The 24,025-nt window shown below is 40.5% G+C and overlaps 1 protein-coding gene across 5 annotated transcripts; it reads left to right on the top strand.

Moving 5' to 3' along the window:
* The first annotated feature begins 663 nt into the window (after window positions 1–663).
* Window positions 664–22,732, top strand: LOC18446320 (Nucleotide/sugar transporter family protein). Of its 5 annotated transcripts, none has more exons than XM_006856442.4 (10): window positions 664–1,147; window positions 2,535–2,611; window positions 18,463–18,627; window positions 18,740–18,873; window positions 20,696–20,826; window positions 20,931–20,975; window positions 21,134–21,231; window positions 21,684–21,791; window positions 21,874–21,930; window positions 22,309–22,732. In XM_006856442.4, the coding sequence occupies exons 1-10, from the start codon at window positions 997–999 to the stop codon at window positions 22,381–22,383; spliced, it is 1,041 nt and encodes a 346-aa protein (XP_006856504.2). In that variant the 5' UTR covers window positions 664–996; the 3' UTR covers window positions 22,384–22,732. The 5 variants fall into 5 exon arrangements, 3 of the variants coding, with proteins under 3 accessions (XP_006856504.2, XP_020530622.1, XP_088711390.1); XM_020674963.2 differs by having other exon boundaries at window positions 21,684–21,780; XR_016047128.1 differs by having other exon boundaries at window positions 691–1,147; window positions 20,685–20,826.
* Window positions 22,733–24,025: the final 1,293 nt, after the last annotated feature.

Genomic DNA, 24,025 nt, shown 5'->3' on the forward strand with positions numbered 1-24,025 from the left:
GTTTAAAAAATAGTACAGAAAGAGCATATCTATGAAAACTTGAAAATTGACGGTCCAAAGAAGCGTTACAAGATCCACGATTTCTAATACTTGAAATCTATTTTTTTCTCATGTCCATGCATCTTGATGTGAAATGATAAATTTGATGATATTTTGGGATCAAAACAACCTCTTTTAGTGAAAGTTCTGAGGTAGGCTCTAATTGGATTGTTTATAGCCTAGGATCTATATAAACTTTTCCCATTTTTCAAAGGAAAAAGTTTATATAGAGCAGATACTCTAAACAATCAAATTTGAGTCTATCTCAAAAATTTCACTCGAAGAAGTTGTTTTGATGTCCAAATATCTTCAAATTGATCATCTCGACATCAAGATGCATGTACATGGGAAAAAAATAGATTTCAAGTTTTGGAAATAATGCATTTTTTGATTGTCAATTTTCAAGATTTTCATAGATATGTCGATCTATACTATTTTTTCAGCTTTAAACTTTATATATAAAAATATATTTTAAAGCTATCACAAAGATTTTCCATATTAAAACCACATTTCTCGACACTATTTGAAGGTAGGCTCTAATTTGATTGTTTAGAGCCTAGGCCCTATACAAACCACACCTTTTTTTAAACGCGCCTTAATTTGCTTGTTCAGGCCTCACCCGTTTATAGACTTCCTCCAATAAAGTGACGCAACCGGCGTCGTAGATGAACCTTGGCCGTTGCACATGTTAGGAATAAAAATTGGAAACCTCCGAGGGACGAATACTTCTCTCTAATATCCAAGTCAACGTCGCCATCATCTCTCTCTTAAATAGGCGTGCTTATTTCGCACTCAAATTTGGAGATGAGAGCAATGGAAAGGACATGGACACCAGAATAAGAAGGTGGTGATGATTCTCTGATTCCTTATTCTCATATTTTTTCGAGCTGTGAAACAAGAAATGCGTCCATAGCTTCTGAAAGTCACAGGCTTTGGAACATTTTCACTGAATGAGTGATGATGATGGCGGGTGGCAGTAGCAAGAACCATGTCCTCCCTGTCTCATCCATGGGCCTCGAAAGGGCTGACTCTCTTCACCCCAAGCCCTCCTCCTCCGCCCTTACTAAGCGTGGTGCTTATGCTGCTCTTTCCTACATGACCTGTGCAGGTTAGCTTCATCTCTCTCTCTCTCTCTCTTTCCTTTTACTTTCTCTTTCGCCGGACTTATTAGTTTTGTGCATATGTATAGAGATGGTGCCTTTGTTACTTGTTTGTGTGAATTAATCTCAAAGTTATTGTTGATTTGAGGATTTTGATCTGTAATGTTTTTTGTTGGTTTTACAATATGGGTTTTTTCTTTTGGGGGGTTCTTGATGGGGAATGAATGGGGGATATTGTTTGAGGTGACATGCATTTGAGATAGTTGATGAAGTTGGTCTTTTTTTTTTTAATCAGTAATCATTGATGAAGTTGGTTCTGCTTTAATTCAAATTTCTAGTGGTTGCGTTACCACTCAAATTTTCTATTTGGATGTCTGTGTGGATCGTGGGTCTTTGGTTTCAGGCGCAGACTTATCCCTCAATGTTCAATGTAATAATATTCACTTCATGCATCTCAGTCTTTAGTGGTTTGGCCTCTTGGCGTGGTGGCTATGGAATAATGCCTCAAAAGCAGTGTTCTTAGGTTCATATGGTACCATGCCAACAGACACCAGTAAGAAAATAACAAATGTATGAATTCGACAGAAACAGTCATTTGATTATGACTTTTGAGAACCTATCTGCCTGGCAATTATGGGTCTGGGATGTTATTTTGAATGTTTCATGCTTACCATGGCTTGAGACTTTTCTACCCGACATTTTAAGACATAATATATCTTTGTCCCTGTGTGCTTTTCCCTAGAGTCAAAAGCAACATAGCATTGTTCCTATTTGAAGGAGTTCTGGCGTATTTCAGGAAAACATAATTTTTCTGACTCATGGTTGTAAAATACTCACAAAAGTTACCTGCTGCGTCTTCTTTGCCACTAATAGAAATGAGAGCTTGGTACTGTCAATGTTTTTTATGAATTGCTTTGTTTGTGTCAAACTTTCAATTAGTGCTGCTTTTGTTTTCCATTTACACATCCATTAAAGGGAATATTTTTTCTGTTTATTTTTTTGGATGGTATTCTTTATGGTGACTTATGGATAGTATTCTTTGATTAAGTCTTATTCTTTATGGTGACTTATGGATAGTATTCTTTTGGATTGTATTCTTTGGTTAAATCCTTATGGTGACTTATGGGCTGACTGAGGGTATGGCCCTCGATGGAGCAAAATGATGGAATAAGATTTTCATGTTGCTGACCCGAATTAGTTGGGATAAGGCTCGGATTGTGATGATGATATAATGATGTTAATGAGTCTTTGGTTAATTCTTCTAAATGCCCATGATATTATCTATCAAATGAGTAATGCCTTGTGCTTATGCTGGATGAAGAACATTGCTTCACGCTTTATTCCTTTTCCTCTGCTGAACTTCTAAATAATTGCTTATATTTTGGGTATTTGCAGTACTTTTGGTGATGTTTAACAAAGCAGTTCTTTCTTCGTACAAATTCCCGTGTGCTAATGTCATCACACTGCTTCAGGTAAATCTGCTTGCCATGATTCAGGATTACTGGATGGATAACCTTATTACCTCAACTATACCATGATTGTGTTTACTGTGGAATATTAGAATTTGGAATATCTAATAATTTGGTGCACATTACCAGTCAAAAAAATAATTATAATAAAGTGCACCTTTGGCAGCATTACAAAGCACATGTGTGCAGTCATGCTAACAAGAGGTCTTTGGAATCAGATTTGGAATTTTATTGTTCATTTTTAATGTTGATAGGATAGCTGGCAGCTTAATGTCATTTATTTTGTGATAACCATGCCAACAAACTTTGTGTATAATATTCCTCTTGCCACAGTTTTAAGTACTTCAAATCTGTTCTGTTCTTTTTTCCATGAGAGGTTTAGTGAGACTTTTTGCCTGCATTTTTTGAATGTTTAATGGAATTATGGGGCTCTATGAAGAATGCTAAATATGCATTGTAGGTTGGATAGCAATATAGGAAAGTAGGCTCTACTGTATTGGCAGTCCTCTGTTAAACCTCTTATTAAACTATGACTGGCTTTAACATTTGTCATAATCAGCTTGCTCTATTCAAGTTGAACACCTTTGGGTTTCGCTCTATATCTTTCTTTTTTCTTCCACATAACATATACATCTCAGTTTGTTTCTACTTTATCTACAACATGATTGTTTGCACGCATTTTTGATGCACCATGCCTCCATGCAAATAAAAGAGGCCATGGAAGCAACCGCGGCTTTTGGGTACCGAAAATGCCCGAAAAGGCCATGGAAGCATGGATGAGCCCCGTACAAAGATTCTTCCGGGCTCAAAAACAGTGAAGTCCCCACTTTGCACAGCCAGGAACTCACCTATTAAAAGCCATAATACACCCAGGCCCTTCCGGCCCCAAATTGCCGTGGAGCGCACGAGGCCCTTATTCTGAAAGGCACCCGGATGACCCCCGGATCGGCAACATAAGGAGTGTGAAGGTGGGTACGATTGCACCCCAAAACACATCCCTGAATCCCATTTCAATTGGATGTCTTAGCTCAAAGAAACAGGAAGGTCGACATTAGGGGACCATACACCACATGTGTATGGGTATGTAGCACACAAAACATCACTGAAAGCCCCTGGAATTTGATCTCTGATGGCCATGGGACCATCACGGATGGAGTCGGGAGGTCCTGAAACCCTTAACCCCCAAATTTCATCTTAATCAGACTCTCTTAGGCCCTATTTTCTAAAAATGGGTGTATGGCATACTATTCCAACATTGCATTCCAAGAATACTGCCAAAAATGGAAAATTTCTGCAACCATCCTCCAAAATTAGGCAAACTTGACGGCATTGTATCTATGGATCAAAGAAGTGGATCGGGGTGAAATTCGGATATGTTGTACCTCTCGCCAAGCACTTTCATTTGGCATAAGCCTCGCTCATGATGAACGTTCGGATCGGAAGAGATCACAGAGAGAAGTTTGCAAGTTTCCATGCTTATGCAAAACACAGTCTATCACCATAACGTGACATCCGACCATCATCTCAGACTAAATGTGTGCATTTTGATCGTGACTCGAAGACCTTCGTGATGGTATATGGAAAGTTACGATTGGGGTCTGGATCAAAGTCTGTTTTGAGGCCTATTTATATCCGATATTTTGAATATAGCTGATTTTTGGAGTTTTAAAGAATCAAAGGTGTATTTCTCTCTCAATATGGGGTCTTTTGGAGAGATTCTTGGCCCAAAAATGTTTGTGGGAACGTGCTCTACAATTTTCCAGCCAAACATCATAAAAAAATCTGGCCACAATCCGTTGGAAAATGAAGAAGATACATGATCCGAGAAACAATCAAACACTAAAAAATCTCTCAAATCTTTGAGTTTTTGAGTAAAATTTGTTGCAAAATGATTGTAGTAGCCGACTCTATGATTCTACGGCGAAATATCGTCCATTTCAGTGCCAAAACATCAACATTCAATGCCCCATACCATAGATATGCGATGAGGAACCATAAGGGAAGGATTAGATGGAATCTGGAACTTTCTCAACCCCAAATTTGGTCAATTTTCCATTTGGCTGAAAGTCACTTTTAATTTCCTCCCATCTTTTGCTTATTTTTTTAATTATCTACCTATGTTTGTAATGAAGTCTATGAAAGGGGTTGAACCCCTTATTTGTAAAGGTTGGAGGGTGGGAGTTCATTTTAATGAAATTGGGAGTTGATCTGTTTTGCTTGCGAGAGGAGAGAGAAAACCTTTTCAAAACAGTGATCATACCCTTCCAACCTTAACTACCCATCAACCGCACCTTTGTTATCCTAACCCAAGCCTGACCGACCTTGGTTAAGTCTCTACACTTGACCAAGGTTACCAAACCCTAACCTTAACCTAATTGCTCTCTCAACCCTAACCAACCATCCTCTCAACCCTAACCCTAACCCATCCACTCTCTCAACCGCAACCCACTTGAACCCATCTATCCTAACCCACTCAAACCCACCTAACTGAATTGACTCAAACCCATCTAGCCTAACCTACTTATACCGAACTAGCTGAACCTACTCAAATGCACCTAGCTAAACCCACTTGAACGTACTCTGACCCACTTAGCCAAACCTACTTGAACCCACTCAAGCCCACTGAGGCCCATCAACTAAGCCCATTAAGGAGGCTCTTCCAAGGTGATGCTCGGGTGGACTTGTTTTCGTCACACCCTGACCCCGGATTCTTCCGGGGTGCCTGGGTAACTTTGAGCACCTTTCTTTGTCGCCAACCTCCATTGTATGGGGAAACGCTGCTGTAATTTTGTCTGCTTTGCTTAACCTAGTCCACTTGACATTGTCCACTTAACTTAGTCCACTTAGCCTAGTCCACCCAACCTTGCTTGCTTCAAACCAAGCCCATTTCTTCCCAACTAGGCATAGACCTAGCCCACACCTAGGTCCACCAAAAACCAAATTGCGACGGACCCATAGGAATCCATTGCAACCTGTGTGCGCGCAACCCCTAGACCAAGCACGACAATAAGTGTAATGGAGCGAGATTCAAACCACGCTCCAAGCTTGCAGGTATTGATGACATAGGTTTGGCTCTTGGGGAGCTATCTTCGAGACTAGGCGCCCTACGAGTGCCCGAAGGCTTTTTGTGGTGTCAAAAGCTGGGATTTAAGTGGGCTAATGGATTGGGCACGTTCAAACCCCTTTCTTTCTGGTCATCGAGGTAACTTTGATTTGTAATTTCTTATCTTGTTGATTAATAATTTTTTTTGTTGGTTCTCCATTTGCATCGCACCACTTATCCGCCTTATCTGCACATGGACACACACCTTGGGGTCACGCATGCACACACATGTGCACGCGGGTCGGGACGACACATGGGGCTTTCTGACTGACGGGCAACTCCAATGGGGGCGTGTCATCTTGTTGTTGGTCGCACTTGTTTGCACTCTTGTCGCACTCACTCTTTGATCACGCAAATGCCTAGCGATGAAGCCTATTTGTCTGTCGCACATCCGGGTCAGGGATTTCATAATCCCTGTTCCCGATAATTTGGTTTGGGTCGACTGGGTACATAGCAAAACAGACACCTCTGTCCTCCTTACCATCAGCTCCTGGGCCTTTGCCCTCTCTAGGCCTAAGGGTGGCCCAAAGGCCACCCCGTGTGTCTTAGCCCATGGGACCGACACCTTAGTCGCCAACCCCATTCTTTTCAGGGTGGCCCAAAGACCACCCCCGCCTCCATGATCCTTGGGATTGACGGCTTAGTAGCCGGCCCCTCCACTCCTCAATCGCATAAGGCTAGCACCGGCTACTGGCCCCCCTGAACCGTATAGTGCCAGTTCTTATGGCGCAGGTCCACCTATACATGGGACTAGTGGCTTACTTCATTTGCACGGGGCTAGTTCCTGTGGCGCAGGCCCATTCATACATGGGATTGATGACCCCCTTCATTTGTATAGGGCCAACTCCTATAGTGCAGACCCACCCATAGATGGGATCGGCGCCTTAGCCACTGGCCTCCATAACACGCATAGGGCCAATGCCTATGGTGCTAGCTCACTTTCACATGGGATCCATGGCTTAGCCACCGGCCCCCTTCACACACCCATACATGGGACTGGTGGCATAGCTGCTGGCCCCTCACAAAACACTAAGGGTGAACATAAGTATCACGAGTGTTAGAGTTTTTTTTTCCTAGCTAATATTGCGACCCTAGCTCATAAGCCTGGTTCACTTGGAGCTCAGGTTCAACCTCGCCCAACACTACCACCACAACACAAGTGCACCAACATGACACTTAACACAAAAATATACATGCACAAGCACAAGCACAAGCACAGACAAGGGTATAAGTGCCAATGCCCAATTTTATTAGCTCTTTACAGTCACAAGGGTATATTGCCACAGATGCCCACCAAGGGTCTGGGCTTATATAGTCCCGGTCGGTACATTTGACTTTCAAATTCCATGGGACACTCCAATTTGGCCGTTGGGCCTGCTTAGGCCTCATGATGCACTGTAGGCCACAGGAATGCCCCCGACAGGCCACCTACAGGCCTTGCGTGCGTTGCAGCCACATCCATGTGCATACTGAGTTGTTGATCACTGCGCACACCTCTGTCGCGCCATCATGTTCCTGCCCTTGTTTGAATTCGAATTTGGGCGCCTTCCCAGCCCAGACGCACCATGAGGTCCATGGTCCAGCACACTGCCTAGTTGTGCGCCGACCTGGTTGTGGGGCTTGAGCCCCATTGTTGCCATGCACCACCATCTCAATTATAGGCAACTTTGAGTCAAGCTCACACACCATCGTCTCTGAGCCATGCACCTAGCTTGTGCATTTGGCAAGCCCTTCCACTTAACCGGAAATTTGCCCCTCTGGTTCTTGTCTTCCCCACCACTCATCGATCTAAGATATCCTCGACTTCGTGAGTGAACTGTGTTCTCATGTTTGGGAGCGCTCGCACAGCCTGCACCTTTCCTGATCTTCATCACGATGATAAGGCATCTGGAAGCTCACATAGAACACCGGATGCACTTTGATCCGGTCAGGGAGGGCTAATCGGTCGGCCAACTTCCCTTCCTACGGATCACTTCAAAGGGTCCATTATACCCCTGGATCAAACCTTGGTGCGCTGTCTTCATGCTGATCTTCCAGATTTGGGGAGTGAGCTTGAGCGTCACCCAGTCCCCAACTTGGAACTCAAGGGTCTGCCGTCCTGCATTAGTGTACTTTCTGTCATGCGTCTCATTGCTTGGTCGAGGCAGTCATGAGCCTCTTCCAACTGTTTGACCCTTACGTTAGCCAACTGCAATGCTGCTGGGCACTGGGACTGGCCTTGCTGCAAGGCTACATCATGTAGTGCCAAGGGCTAATGGCCCATGGCGAGCTCAAAAGCACTCTTCCCCGTCGACAAGCTTCGGTGTAGGTTGTAGTAAAATTGAGCTAAGTCTACATCTCCTTCCACCATATGCACCTGTTAGTAGCCTGAGCACTGGTAGACCTTGTTGAAGGCCCTGGCCTTGGCCAGCCGGTCGAACATGTCATTGATCAAAGGGCAAAGGATACTGGTTCTTGATGGTCAGCTTGTTGAGGGCGCAGTAGTCTATGCATATGTGCAACGTGGCATTCTGCTTCCTATGAAACAACACCGGTGCACCATGGGGAGCATAGTTACCTAAAGCGATGTAGGAACCGAATCTATTTAGTAATTGGAAGTGCGAGATCACTGTTGGTTGGAAGATTCCTATTTTCCGAATCGACGTCTAGACAAAAGGGATCATGGCAGACAAGATTCCTATTTTTAGGATTTGAGATTTGACCAAAATAGAACCAAGAACCCTACAAAGATGGAATTGAGATTCCTAGCTCTTTGGAATCGAGTTTTCAACCTAGTTTGAATCGTTTAATATAGAATCGAAATTCCTTCATTTGTGGACTCGAGATTATGACATCCTTAAAATCAAGACTCTGACATTCTTAGAATCGAGAGGGGAATTGAACGAGATATAATAAATGTCTTAATGCCAGTTATTGATTGACATGCCATACATGCACATTTATACTATTTGTATTAAATTATTTCTAACATCTTGGAGTTACAATTTCTCCACAGGCTCAATACAATGCACACTTATAGAATTAAGTAGAGAACGTGGACCACAACTTTGGTTTCTTTTGGTCATTTCATGCCAAAAAAGATGACTACACATTGTTGCTTGAGATTGAGTGTCTAGCTCGAGTAGTATTATGCCTTGAAAACTTTTAAACATCACTTCAAAAAAGCAAAAAGAAAAAAAGGGAGAAAGTGGCTAAATTCCAGTAAATGTGGAAAGGTGAATCTTGAAATCGAGAATCAATAATATTGGAAACAAGATTCTATAAATGTTGGAATCGAGATTCCTAAAATAAGGAATTGAGATTCTAGACTTCACGAAAATAGGTTCCATGAAGATTTCTAGAGTGATTCGCCGAATCGAAATTGTGACCTTTGGTTAGAGATTCGAGTAACTATGATAGGGAGACTTGGATGGCTGAATTAGGCTTGCTCCCAGCAGCTCATCCAACTGTCGTTTGAGTTCCTCCAACTCAAAAGGGGCCATTCGATAAGGTGTCCTGGTTGGGGTTTGCGCACCAGGCACCAGCTCGATGCGGTGATCCACAGTGCGTCGTGGGCGTAGGTATTTGGGACTTAGGGGGCATCACTGACATAACTCCTAAGAGTTTTTGGACCGCGGGGGCCACCACCTTACCCTCACTGGTCTTCTTCATCACTCGGGCCACCAGAAATCTCGCTTGGCCTTGCTGCAGCCTAGCCTTCAGCTGCAACGCACAATGCAGAGAGGGTCTTCCTCTTCTCAATCCACACCACTGGCACCATACAGGGGCTGATTTCCTCCATAATGGCCACTACACCCAAGTGTGGCACGGCTGAATCCTTGGCTACAGTAAGAAACTCGTTCTCAAGGATGGCCTCAAAGTTATCCAAGGGAATGATGACTAGGTTCACTGTCTCACTCTAATCGCCAACTTTGAAGCCCACCTTGCGAGCTATCCCCAATATAGACAGTGGTGCCGAGTTTACCACCTTTATTTTGTTGGCATCCATAGTCGGTGTGAGGCATAGCCATGCTGCACCTCGATTCGACACAAAATTATGTGTCACACTAGTGTCATCATTTCCTGGGCCTCTTGCCCATTCATCGTGACCATCATATCCATGAGGCCATCTTTTGATGGTGCCTCCACCACCTTCTTTTGCATTGCATGCAGCTGCATTTGCTGTGGGTTAGCCCTCATGACCTTTGCCTCCTCAGGGGCCATTTGGACCACATTAAGAGACTGTTTCTGTGAGCAATCCTTGCCTCGATGGGTCCCCTTGTAGATGAAGCAGCCAGAGAAGTCTTTGGACACAGTTTTTCCTGAAGATTCTCACCTAGGACGTCCACCAGCATGTGGCTTGGTGTCTTCACCAGCCTTCTTTCGCTTACCACCCTTGTTTTTGTTGGGCCGGGCACCATCCGTCATGGCATTGAGCTTATAGTTGATGAAACTCTTGCCACAACCACCACTGCAAAGAGATCTTTCACCCCTTGCCTCCTTAGCTCGGTCGGAGCCCCATAATTTTGACGTCGAGCATGAGGCTGGAGAATTGCTTCTCACACTCACGCACAACAACATTGTGGTTGAGTTTTCTCGACGCTTTGCGAGCTATCCAAGCAACATTTTTGGGACAGAACTGCACCTTCAATTCCCGCTTGAGGTCCTCCCAATTGTGACAAGCAGCCTTGATCCATCTATGGCGCATGTTCTCCACCATTGTTAGCGTCTCCGGTGAGATACATTGTGGTGAGGGTCACTCTATCTTCCTCTCAGGAATGGGCAGCTTGGAAGTAGTGCTCCATGTCCCAGAGGAAATTCTCCAATTCTTTGGCACTTCGAGTCCCATCGAACGGTTTGGGTTTTGGAACACGAACCCTTGCTGGATCGACTATGCTCGAGGATTGGCTAGTGCCGTCTTGACCAAAGCAAGGTTATGAGTCATGATCTTAAGATTGGAAGTGAATGCATCCCTAAGGGCAGCAACATCAGCCTCCAGGTTCCCCAAATGGGTTTCTCAGGTGCTAGTGTGCTCCTCATGAGCCGCCATCAGTCTTTCCACCTGGGTGGAGAGGGCCTTTGCTCTCTCCTCGAGGGTCGTGACTCTAGCCACAAGCAGGTCGTTTTGCTCGAGTTGATTCTCCAGCTCCACTCGTTCAGTCCTCGTAGGGGCCATCACTTGGAGCTAGCCTCAGCTTTGATACCAACTGTCATGGGTTTTAGAGTTTTTGTCTTTTTTGTTTTCCTTAGCTAACCATGCAGCCCTAGCTCACAAACCTTGTTCACTGGGATCTCAGATTTACCCAACACTACCACCACAACACTAGTGCACTAGCACGGAACGTAGCACACAAGCTTACATGCACACAAGGGTCTAAGGGCCAAGACCCAGCTTTATTAGTTCTTTACAGTTACAAGGTATATTGCCACAGATGCACACCAAGGGTTTGGGTCTAGGGTTTATAGAGATCCCAGTTATTACATTTGAATTTCGAACTGCATGGGACACTTGGCAGCCCAACTTTGCCAATATGGCTGTTGGGTCTGCTCAGCCTCACGGAGCCGCATGATTGGCATTCAGACCACCTGCAAGCCATATGCACGCCCCTGGCAAGCTACCTGTAAGCCTTGTGTGCCTTGCACACCACATCTACATATATGCTGACCACTGCACACGCCTCTGCCGTGCCATCATGTTCCCGCTCTTGTTCGAATTTGAATGTGGCCTACCCTGTCCAAGCGCACCATAGGACCCATTCCAATGCATTGCCTGACTGTGTGTTGAACTGATTGTGGGACCTGAGCCCCATTGTTGTCATGCACCACCATTTCAATTTTATGCATCTTTGGGTCATGCTCACGCACCATGGCCTCTGAGCCATGCACCTTCCATGTGCCTTGTCCGCTGCGAACCGCTGGTTAACTCAATGCTACCACCAGCCTCTCAACTAGTATTGCATGCATAAAGAAATGGGTTGGTAGGAGTGACACCTGTTCTCTCCAAAGTAGCATATGTGGGGCATATGCACCATGGGGCCTTTCCCTTAGACGAGCTGGCTTGAAGGAGGTTTGTTGGTCCTTTCCCCTCTACCGGCATGCACGCTCCAAGTTGGGGGCCGGACACTTGGCCATTGTTTCCCCTCTTGATGACCTGGTAGAACTATCCCTGAGCAAAGGCGAGCAATTCATCTGACCTCTTGCTATGTATGGGGTCGGCATAGGGTGGTTTTCCCTCGATAAATTTGATCTTGGGCAAGTCATAGCATACAGTAGTGACCCAACTGCACTTCGATATGAAATTCTCTCCATGGCTTCCTTTTCTTCCGAAGTAGTGGGACACATGGCTAGGCTAAGCTTGGTCTTCTTATCAATGGGGGTCAATATGAGCTAACAATTTTCCATTTAAAATCTTTCAATAATTTCTTATAATATGTCTCTTGTGATAATTGAATAGTTTTCTCTTTTTGTTTCGGGTAATTTTGATTCCCCAAAACATATGATGCTTCTTCAAGATCCTTCATGTCAAAATGTTGTGACAAGAAACCTTTAGTCTCCAACATGGGACTCATCGAACTACTAGCAATTAACATCACATACACATATAGAGAGATGAAAACCACATCACTCCTGTTGACGTTGACATATATACAGTAGTCCTCTTCGTTAAGTACAAAACCAGTAAATGACAAGGTCTCCTGAAACTTAATGCATCACTGCCTCGATGCTTGGTTAAGGCCATAAATGGACTTATTGAGTTTGCACACTAGGTTTTCTTTACCCTTTTTTATGGAGCCCTCTGGTTGTCGCATACAAATTTCATCTTTTAACTCCCCATTGAAAAATGCAGTCTTAACATCCATCTGGTGGAATTCAAAGTCGAAATTGGTTGCTATGGCTATTAGTATCCTGATGGAAGGGAATATTGCTACAAGGGAGAAGGTCTCATCATAATCTATTCGTTCTTCTGGGTAAACTCTTTAATCTGGCTTTGTATTTCTCCAACTTCCCTTCTGAGTTTAATTTCTTCTTATAAATCCATATGCAGCCTATGGGTTTTCTATCAGTGGGTAGTTTCGTTAGTTCCCAAATATTGTTTTGTTTGATCGAATCAATTCATCAATTATGACTTCTTCCCATTGTGCCTTTTCATGACAGGTTCTGACTTCTTGGTGGGAATAGGGTTCATGTAAGGAGTTTTCTTCAATTCTCTCATAATGTTGGTCTAAGTAGGTGAAGAACTCAGGTTTCTCCTAATTGGGTTGCCTCTCATAGGATGAGGTGGTTTGGGTTCCAAGCCTGATTTGCGTCACATTCTATTTCATGAAACTCAACTTGTTTTAGATTATACGACCATTGAGGAATTCTTCCTCAAGGAAATGAGCGTCCCTACTCTCAAGGACACATGTCAAGATTCTAAAAATGGTATCCCTTACCATGTGGTGGGTATCCTATGAAGATGGACTTAATAGTTTTAAGATCTAATTTTGTCCTGTTTTGATGGGATATTAGGACATGGGCAGAGCATCACCACCAGGTGATCAAGGAACGGAGTACTACTAATGAAAATCTCATGAGGAATTAGTGGGACAGCTTTTTGGTAAGAATAGGGTTCATGTAAGGATTCTTCTTCAATTCTCTCATAATATTCTTCTAAGTAGGTGAAGAACTCAAGTTTTCTCCTAATTTGGTTGCTTCTCCTAGGATGAGGTGGTTCGGGATCCAAGGCCTGACTTGTGTCACTTTTTATCTCATGAACCTCGGCTTGTTTCAGAGTGGCATGACCCTTGAGGAAGAAGTGCCCCCCCCTACTCTCAAGGACACCTTTGTTAGGATTATATAAATGGTGTCCCTTACCATGTGGTGGGTATCCTATGAAGATGGACTTAATAGTTGTAGGATCTAATTTTGTCCTGTTTTGATGGGATATTAGGACATGGGCAGAGCATCCCCACAATTTGAGGTGATCAAGGGAGGGAGCACGACTAGTGAAAATCTAATGAGGAGTTAGTGGAACAACTGTTGTGGGACTTCGATTAAGGATATAATTGGCTGTCAAACAGCTTCTCCCAAAAAATCTAGGGAGAGTTTAACATGTCCCATCATGCTCCACACCATTTCCATTAAGGTCATACTCTTGATTCACAGCTACCCCATTTTGCTGCAGAGTGTACGGCATAGTGTATTGATGCATAATACCATGCTCATTACATAATTCTTTAAATAGTCGTGAGGAATATTTTCCACCCTTGTCGGATCTAAGGACTTTAATTTTCTGGTTTGTTTGGGTTTCTACATCGGCATTATAGTCTTTCAAATGGTCTAGGGCTGCAAATTTTTCACTTACTAGATAGACATGGCCAAAACAGAAGTGATCATCAATACAAGTGATAAAGTACCTCTTGCGGCCCATAGTGACCTCATTCATAGGTCCACAAATATCACTATGGATAACTACTAATATGCCAGTAGCTCTTTGAGCTTTCGCAAAGGATTTCTTAACTAGCTTTCCTTGAGCACATGATTCATATACTCTAGTTAAGTCTCCATTTAGATTTATTTAATAAGCCCTCTCTCTTTAATCTCTCCATCCTTCTAGGATTTATGTGCCCCCTAGTCTCATGTGCTATATATACGCATCATCGTTGTCATCTTCACAACACGAGGCGTAAGAAAGGGAATTCTTTGTTGCAACTGAAAGAAACCATCTATTAGATGACCATTCATGACTAATTCATTTCTGTATTTCACTTCCTCCTTATTACCAATAAAAATGGTAGAGTGGCCTGCCTTAGCCAATTTAGCGACCGAAACCAAATTCTTCCTCATCTCATTAGCATAAATAGTTTGCTTGAGGACCATACTTTTGCCTTTCTCAAGTTGAAGGACAAAGTCTCGAATACCTATAATTTCAGTCTTTTGATTCACACCCATATAGAAATACTGATCCCCAGGGGCAACATGGTTAAAATTTCTATACCCGTCCTTTGTGTTTGACACATGGGCAGTGGACCCAGAGTCAAAACACCATGGCCCCACTTTAGGATCAATTAGCATGGTCTTAAGGACCACACAAACATGCTTCCTATCGCCCTTGGGATTCATATTCTCTACAATACTTCACAATGTGCCAAACTTCTTGCAGTTATAGCATTGGGTATTATTTAAGTCCTTCCTTTTCTTAGGCCTATTATTCCCCTTTTGATTCTCATTGGTTTTGTTCTTAATCTTGCCTTTGCCTTTCTTCTTCTTGAATGAACTAGAGTTAGGTTTAAGGTTTACTAGATTTATGGAGTCATTCAAGGATGAAGTAGTGCGAGACAATCTCTTTTCTTCTTCGGCTTTAAGTTTGGTGATGATCTGTCCCACTTTGGCATGCTCTCTCATGCGGTAAGGCCTGAAATAAAGCTTTCCCATGAGCCCAACATAGAATTTAGCAACTGGTAGATTTGCATGTTTTCATCCAGCTTAACTTGTGCAGCCTCGAGTTCATAAAGTAAAGCTCTAAACTGCTGTATATGTTCGGTTAATTTGCCTCCATCCTTCATCTTCAAGTCTGAATATTGTTTCATAGCCATATGTTTGGTAGTGAGAGGAGAGGCATACTCAATCTCAAGACTTTCATGAATTTTCTTTGCAGTCTTCAGGTACTCATACTCGAGAGCATGGGTGCATCCATGGCCATAAGTAGAATATATTTTGCTTGAGTGCTTTTGTGCTCCCACTAAGCATAACCATCTCTTATAGACTGCCTTTCATAGATATTACCTCCTGGGGCACGTGGGGGTCATCAGTAAGCATCTGGCGAAGTCCTTCGAAGAGGACATAGCCTATTTTTCTCTTCCAACTGGCATAGTTCTTCCCATCAAATCTTCAGACTTAATAAACTCATCGAAGAAACTTGTTGATGTCATGTTTCTAGACTCGAATGAAAGAAAATTTATTTTATTTTTTTTACTTGAATTCCACTTACATGGGCTACTATACACTATTGTAAATTAAATTTAAAACTTTAAATACAACCAAGGATCTTTACTTTTACTGCCAAAGCAAATAAAAACCATCAAGGAGCAATAAACAATCTTCCACTATAGTTTTGAATACAATATATCACAGAAAAATATGAAATAAGACTGAAAAATAATTATATCTACTTGGAAGACATACTAGAAGGTACCTGGAGTTACCCTCACAGTTCTTCATCCACCCCACACCCGATTCCTTGACTGATGGCACACTTTTGTCCCTTTTGATCTTGCTGGAATTTCAGAAATGGAAAGTTTTTTTGGGCAATATCTCTTCCACTAGGGTTTTAGAGAGCATGAAAACCTAAATAGGATTTGTAGGAAGCCTAAGCAACAAATTAGGGCTGGGCTTGAAGGCATAGATACCTCCTATGGCTGGGCATACCCCTGTTTCGTCTCCAAACAGAGCAATCCTAATTGGGTTTCAATGTCCCACCCTTGTCTTATCAAATTTTGGGTGGCATTACCCTTTTTGGAGGGGGGGAGAGAGAAAATTGATTTTTTAATGAAAGAGAGAGAGACTTGGTGCATGGAGGAGAGTGAAATATGTGTCTTGAGAGATGGGCTCAATGGTGTTTAAATAGAAATAATTTCTTCTTTTCGGATTAGAATTCCTTCCTTATGTATTGCTATCCAATGACACAGCTTGACCAATAGGAATGTAGGAAATCTAGGTGGTGAGAGAGAACAAACTGAGGCATCGAACCCACAGATCAGCTATCATGAGTTTTGGGAGGATTATTAGGGACCTTATCCCCTTATAATTTGACCTACGTCCAACTTCTATTTAAATTAGAATTCTAACCAATCTAAAACTCCATACTTATCTTTCGAAAATCTATAAGAAGTCAAAATAATTAGAGTTTTGGTCAAACCAAACTCCTAATTAAAACAATATTTTAATATTTAAATGATCCCCCTAAAATGACCTTTAGCAAAAAACAAAAATGTCACATAAACAAAAGAAAGAGGGTATGCCACCCAATAGATATTAAGTTGTCCCCACAACGGCCTAGGTCCCACTCATGGGTGGCACACATGTGGGTCTTGATCCCACATGTACCCTTCCAAATTTAAAAATTATGAAAATTCCCTTTTGAAGGATTTTACAGCAGAAACAAAATTTAAATTCTGAAAAATTTGTAAAAATCATAAAAATATTTGTAGTTCCAAAATAAAATATTTTAAAAGTGGACTGGTACCAATAGGTTAAAATTAATGACAATAAGAGCACTTCATTTGACCCAAGAACATGATCCACTATTATTTTCTTGTTCAACCCAACAAAGACCTATGACCCACAGTCTCGATGTAGGGGCTCATGATTGACTTATCCAAGTTAGACAATAAACAGTGAAACCATGATCATGGAATGTGGATTCAGTCCCCTTTTTAAGAGTAAGTCCAATACTTGTCACCACAATGCAAAGGGAGCTCTCTCTATGCACATGTATATGTGTCCTTCTATAGGGCTGCTTCCCAGTATTGCGATTGTCATGTGTACATGCCGTGAGGAAGGTTGTTGAGGCTTTGGCCCTTACTCTCACAGGCTTACAACCATACACAGGAGACTGCACAGTTCTCTTGGCTTACAAATATCGTCCCTGGGCATCTCTCCAACTTCAACAAGGAATGACTCATTGTAAACCATTCTCGGTAGTGCCACATGCTTAAGGATAAGGGTTTAGGACATAACCAGGGTCATAAACCGCCTAATCCATGGGTAGTCAACACACACACTTCCACTAAAGTGTATATTTCACTATAAATTATCATTTTTACAAGCTCTCTAAGCCTTTAAAGGCCACAAAAACTAACAATCTATACAATTATACTTGGAGAATATGACTTTATCTTGTTAACCATATGCCTCTATTGTCTGTGATGTTGATTCACCAATTGAATGCTCCACTATCGTTCTTCATTCAACATGCATTTATGCCCAATAACCATATCTCCTCAGCTTTGTGTTCATTACTTGAGTATTTCATCTACATTGGGAGATGATTATCTGTAGGTGGACTACTTCCAAGTCCATTGCAGAGATATGAGTGTTGCGCTGCAGTCGTGTACTCGCTTTGAGATCCTATCACATGTGTTTCCATGGTCATCTTGCATGAAACGTGCTAATTTTAGGGCCATATTAGTTGCTTCCAGATCTGTTTTCCGTAATGGAATGAAACTGATTGAAGTTGATCATTATTCTAAGGGTGGGAAATCCTTAATGCGGTCACAATGATATTGATGTTTGGGCAACATCTGTTCTCGTGGTTGAGTTTGAGGGACGTCTTGGATATATATGATGTGTATGCATTTATGCATCTATGCATGCATGTGTGCATGTGTCTATGTGTATGTGCATGCACACACATGTGCATGAGTCTGTGCATGCTCACACACATTTCTGTGTGATCCAATAAACTGCTGAAGTGCGCATTTTATACTAAATAGCAAAGATGTATTGTGCTAGTTGTGATTTGTTAGCACTACAAATAAAATAGACCATAATCTATATGCAAGCGGAGTGCTATTTTCACTCGATCCACAATGTACCATTTGAATCTTAGTAGTGGTTATCAGTTCTGAAAAGAATTTTTAGTACTGTCTATTTATTCTGCTTCTTTAATCATTTGTGTTTCATCTTGATTTACCAAAATTGAGATATTGCATGGTGACATTGTCACTGGTGCTGTTAACTTTTTGCTTGCTCTTATGAATCACCGGCATGTCTTCTTATGCTCTTCTATCAGATGATCTGTTCAACTTCAATTCTTTATGTGATGAGGCGGTGGAAGATCATTTCATTTACCATGGGGGAATCATATACAGCATCTGCTGACAGCTCCACGAGCCTTGTACCGATGGAGACATTGCTTCACACTCTGCCTCTTGCTCTATCTTATTTGCTTTACATGGTAAGCAATTATATATGCAATAGCATGCCATTCCTTTGTCATATTGTGATTGCACTACTTTCTTATTGTCATACATGTCTCCAGTTTTGACTTTGTTACTGTGTCTGAGAAGCTGGCCTCAATGGAATCTGTACGTGGAATCAATGTTCCAATGTACACTGCTATTAGGAGGACAACTGTGGTGTTCACGATGATTGTGGAATATCTTCTTACTGCACAGAAGTATTCATCTTCTATAATTGCCAGGTAGGTAGTTTTTTTTTTCTTTATTTTCAAGTGCATGGCATCTTAAGGTATAGATGAAATGGTTAAGCTCTATGATTAATATCGGTGTTGATTTGTCTTGGAATGTTTCAAAGAAAAAAATGGAGCAGAAAAACTGTTTGGGCCAGATGAAACCCAAGCTTGAAATTGGAATCATTTGGTACCTATTTGAAAATCATGGCATGTGAATAATAGAAATTTATTGAAAACCAGAAAAATGTAATGGAAAGGATAGGTGACTTGGGTAAAATCACATTTAAAAATTGATTACTTCTTGGATTTTATTTTCCTTTGAACTAACACAAACCATGCTGGAGATGTAGGCCTAGAATTTGAGTAATGTCATAATTTTCACTTTTTAGGTTTTATGTAACACAAACCATGCAAATTTAGATACTACAAACTATGCAACAGTTCCATCCAAGATCACTTAGAAAACTGAAACGGTACAGAAAAAGAAACTATTGTCAACGGTCACTTAGCTTTATGAATATGTAAGGTATGACTCTTAAAACCTATATACGTAGACTTGCTAAAACATTTGGTATGTGCAATTGGGAAGTTCGGTTTGGATGATGGTGGATTGGCAGGGGTCTGGATTCGTAGCTCAGATATTAGTAAGAGAAGATAGGGTATTTTTGAAAAGCATTAATGATATTTGTGTCCCAAAAGGCCGCATGTGACACATCGGATAACATTGGTCTCCTGTATATCTGGAGTTTGCTCTCCATATGTATCATACCATTCCAATCATCGGTCAATTCAGTATGCAGCTCAGATGAAACTTTTGAAATTAAAGAATATGACAAAATAAGAGAAGAAGAAGCTTGTAGATGCATCGATGACATTTATATAGTTGCCTTTGCATGATTAACATTCTAGATTTTACATTTGTTTGTCTTCCTGATGTCTTTCTGTACTATGCAATTGTCAATATCAGAACCTAATATTGACTCTATATTTTTGTATCCACTTTGCTCGGTGGAACCATATAAAGGAACTTTTTTTTTTTTGAAAAAATAGAAGAAGCCTTATTTTTAATAGGGAAAGTATATAATGAGACTATTTACTTTTGGTACAAGGCAGTCAAAATTAAGCTTGACCATTGGATGTGAAATTGGGTGGCTGCATTTATTTCTGTGATCAAGCTCAAAGTTCAAAAAAAAATATCTCGAACTTTGTGACACACCCAAGCTATCAGATTTCACATCGGATGGTTGTAAGTAATTTTGACCTCCCTGTACCAAAGGTAAATGGTCTCATTGATACAATCCCCTTGTAATAACCTGATCGAAATGTGACTCCACAGTGTCTTTAACAACATTGTAGGAGAAATTAAAGAAAGCGTTGTATCTCTTAGTAGGAAATTGTATCCATAGTTTTTGGAAAATTTGTTGACCATCCTAGAAGTAAAATAAATATCCTTCGGTCTCACACAACCTATTGAATTCAAGCATTTGGCCTTTGCAAATCACTGATTTTTACTCTTCTATTATGCCATTGGTGTGGCTATCTTGTGTTGAGTCGCTAGATTCAACAATTGGCTATATTTGATCATCAGAAGTTGTAATTTGTGTAAAAAGCAACATCAATTGTCTTTACGAGTTATGAGTTGATTGCATGTCGGAAACCTATTGTAACAATATATATATGGGAAATAGAAATTGTATCCTATGTATTTTTGATATCATGTCAGTGATTGTTTGTTTGTCATTGTTCACATGAACCTTGGTGATTTCTTGACAATTTGGTTGTCTTTCTTATAATTCCTTTTCTACTGGCAAAAAACCAAGGGTTTCATCAGTGTGGCTGTTATAGTTTTTGGAGCATTTATTGCTGGAGCTCGGGATTTGTCATATGACTTTCATGGCTATGCCATTGTTTTGGTATCCAACATAGCTACTGCTATATACTTGGCAACTATAGCCCGCATTGGTATGTCATGTTTTAATCCTCCATCAGTCTTTCATATATGTTGTTGTTCAATTGGAGTGAGTTTCATGCATCACTTTTGTCTTATTTTTTCACTATTTTCTTAGGGAAATCAAGTGGCCTGAACAGCTTTGGTCTTATGTGGTGCAATGGTAAATTTTATGTGTTCCATTCTAAATCTCATTGATGATTTAGTTGTGAAAGGAAAAACATCTATATGATGAAATTTGAGATTTTTTGTTTGCTAAGGAATTTTGACAGTGTCTTAAATTGAGGTTATTGTAATGGGTATTTGCATGTATTCCTTCAGGATTGATTTGTGGACCAATTTTACTCCTATGGACGTATTTTAGGGGTGAACTGGGGACAACAGTGAATTTTTCTTATTTATATTCTCCAGGCTTTCAGGTATTTTACAATCACATTCATGTTGCTTATGATAGGACTAATAATGTGTGATGGACATTAATACTAAAATTTCATCATTACGTTTATGTGTATCTCTACATTTTAATCTTTTTATGTTTTTTCCATGAGGAGATATATGTCCTATTGCTTGATTTGACAGGCCAAACAGTATTTGTTTTCTCATTATTTTCGATTTGAAACATTTTTACTTCCATTTCCTTTCATTCGAATTGAAATTCATGACATTCTTAAGGTTCAGTTATTTGTTTATTGCTTCCATTTGTTCATCTGCCTCTACACAAAATGTAAAGAACATATTATTTGACATTTATATGGGAGTTCATTCTAGCATTGCAGCTGATAACTTTTACTTGCATTTCTTTTTCAATAAAAGGTTCAGCCATTTCCTCTTTTGGCTTGGGAGGTAAAATTTTCTCCATTATATTTTGCAGGCTGTGATGCTGCTTTCTTGTATAATGGCTTTTTTCTTGAATTACAGCATATTTCTTAACACAACACTCAACTCTGCTGTTACGCAGACCATGTGTGGTAATTTAAAGGTGGTCTTCGGTAGTATTTTCTTCGAGGCTTTGTTTATTGCAGATTTTATTAATTGGCACCCTGATATGTGTATTTCTTCAGGACTTTTTTACTGTTGGAATTGGTTGGTTGTTATTTGGTGGACTGCCTTTTGATCTGGTTCGTATCACACTTGCTCCTATTTATTTATTTATTTACTTACCATGAATGGTAATTAGAGTGATCATATCTTTATTATTACTTTGTAATTATTAGTAGCATTAGTGTCTGGATGGGTACGTTTTGATTCAAACATTGGAAATTAATGGTGCTGACCCTGTGGCCCGAACATGAAGCCAAGAGGTAGGATTCAAGGTTTTGTCCAAATGGGTGGTTGAGATTTCAAACCTTCTATTGTGGAAAAGCTATGCTCTTCATTTGCCATTAGCAATATATTTTATTTTTGTTAGTCAAACATATATTTTTCTTTTTCTTTTTATTTTTTTCTAGATTGTTTACTGTTCTTGATACCCATCCAACAATGTCTTGTTCTTGCAGCTAAATGTTATCGGACAAGCCCTTGGGTTTCTTGGCTCAGGTTTTTATGCCTACTGCAAAATCAAGGGCAAATAGCTTTAGACTAACTTGAGAAAGATGATGATCTAATGATGAGTTATTAGAGCTACTATTCTCGAGCAATCGGCAAGAGTCTAACAAGCACATAGGTTATCCGTATGCTGGAAGAAATTCTGGGCAATGCTGATTCATTTGATACCTCGTAATCTTTTGCAGTACTTGCTGTTATGGCATCCTTTTTGATATAGTCTTCTGTTTGGGAAGAAAAGAAATCAAAGTTAAATGGAGTTGAGAGTTGTTCAAGGGATTGTGGAGAGTGGCTATTTTCTGGCACACACATTGTGAGAAGCTTTTTGTGTAAGAGTTGAAACCCGGTTGAGTAACAGGACTGTTTCAGAAAGAAAAAGAAGATTTTATTCTCGTTTTTTTTTTTTTTAAGGTGGTTAAGCTACTGTAGCAACATTGGTTTGAATGGTAAAGGGCCGGAGAGTGGGTCTTACTAAATGTAGCTGGCTGCGCTCACACCGTAACTGTCCAACCAGATTTTAAGGGTGCAGTGGGGGCTATGCCTGCTTGGACTGGCCTTAAACTGCCAAGACTTGGTGGCCTGTCGCACCGGCACTAATAGGTAGGCCAAGTTTAGTCTAGTTAGAAATTGAATCATTTCTTTTTTTAAAATTCATGAAAAGCAAAATACGAAACAAAATGCATCGAGCCTGGCGTTCCCATGACCCCTGGCTAAGGCCCAGCTCGGCCAAGTCATTGGGCCTAGAAATCTGGATCTGGCTGTTCTTTTGGGCCAAAGTCAGTGGCCCTAACCTTGGCTATTAAGGGCCGGACCAGGCCGATACGTACTGATTCCGTAAGTGTGTGGCTCTCTTTATGTTTTGGGAATTTACGCGTCGTTTTCTATGTTGTGGGAAATTTCCAATAGAAAAATATGGCATCCATAGGCCCGAGCAATTGGAAGGATGCCCGTGCACGTTTGGTTGGCATAAAATTGTTTTTTGGAAAACAATTTCATATGAAAATTTTTTACGTGGGAATATTTTTCACACAACTAATTGATGTAAAAATATTCTCGCGTTTTACAGAATTTGTTCATATGAAATTGTTTTCCAAAAATCAATTTCATGCCAACCAAATGTGCTAAAATATTAACATCTTTAAAAGGGAAATTAACCTAAATATTTTTTAAGTTTAGGGATATCTAAAAAATGTCTCTAAATTTTCTAATTTTACATGAGAGTGCATTTTTAAAAAGAGTTTTTGTTTCAACTTTTTGTTCGGAATTATAAGTTTCAAATATAAGTTTTCTTTGAAATTTTACATTTCAAACACAATATTTTTTTGTTCTTTTAAAATTAGAAAAAGTTTATATAAGGTTGCAACTAGTAGAACTAAAGATGCACCTCAAAAATTCATTGAAAAATGTTCTTTTAATGTTGAAAAGTCTTCTAATTAATCATCTTGACATCAAGATGTATGAATAGTGAAAAAACATCAAGATGTATGAATAGTAAAAAAGAAGAAGATTTTGAGTCATAGAAATAGTGCATCTTGCAACATATTATTTAGATTGTCTATTTTTCAGATTTTCATATGTTTATAGATGATTTTAACTATTTTTGAAGTTTAAAATTTTATAATTAAATATGAAAATAGATTTTTAGATAATTCTAAGAATGTTTTACACCAA

The sequence above is a fragment of the Amborella trichopoda genome, chromosome 13, assembly GCF_054954075.1.
Source record: "Amborella trichopoda isolate Santa Cruz 75 chromosome 13, AtrichopodaSantaCruz75HAP2 v2.0, whole genome shotgun sequence".
Taxonomy (NCBI): Eukaryota; Viridiplantae; Streptophyta; class Magnoliopsida; order Amborellales; family Amborellaceae; genus Amborella; species Amborella trichopoda.

Bases quoted from the DNA above. Each gene is read 5' to 3' on its own strand.
- LOC18446320 (XM_006856442.4), top strand. From the start codon at position 997: ATGATGATGGCGGGTGGCAGTAGCAAGAACCATGTCCTCCCTGTCTCA. The intron at 20,976-21,133 runs GTAAATTTTATG...GTATTCCTTCAG, and splicing joins TGGTCTTATGTGGTGCAATG to GATTGATTTGTGGACCAATT. The intron at 21,931-22,308 runs GTTCGTATCACA...TTGTTCTTGCAG, and splicing joins GTGGACTGCCTTTTGATCTG to CTAAATGTTATCGGACAAGC.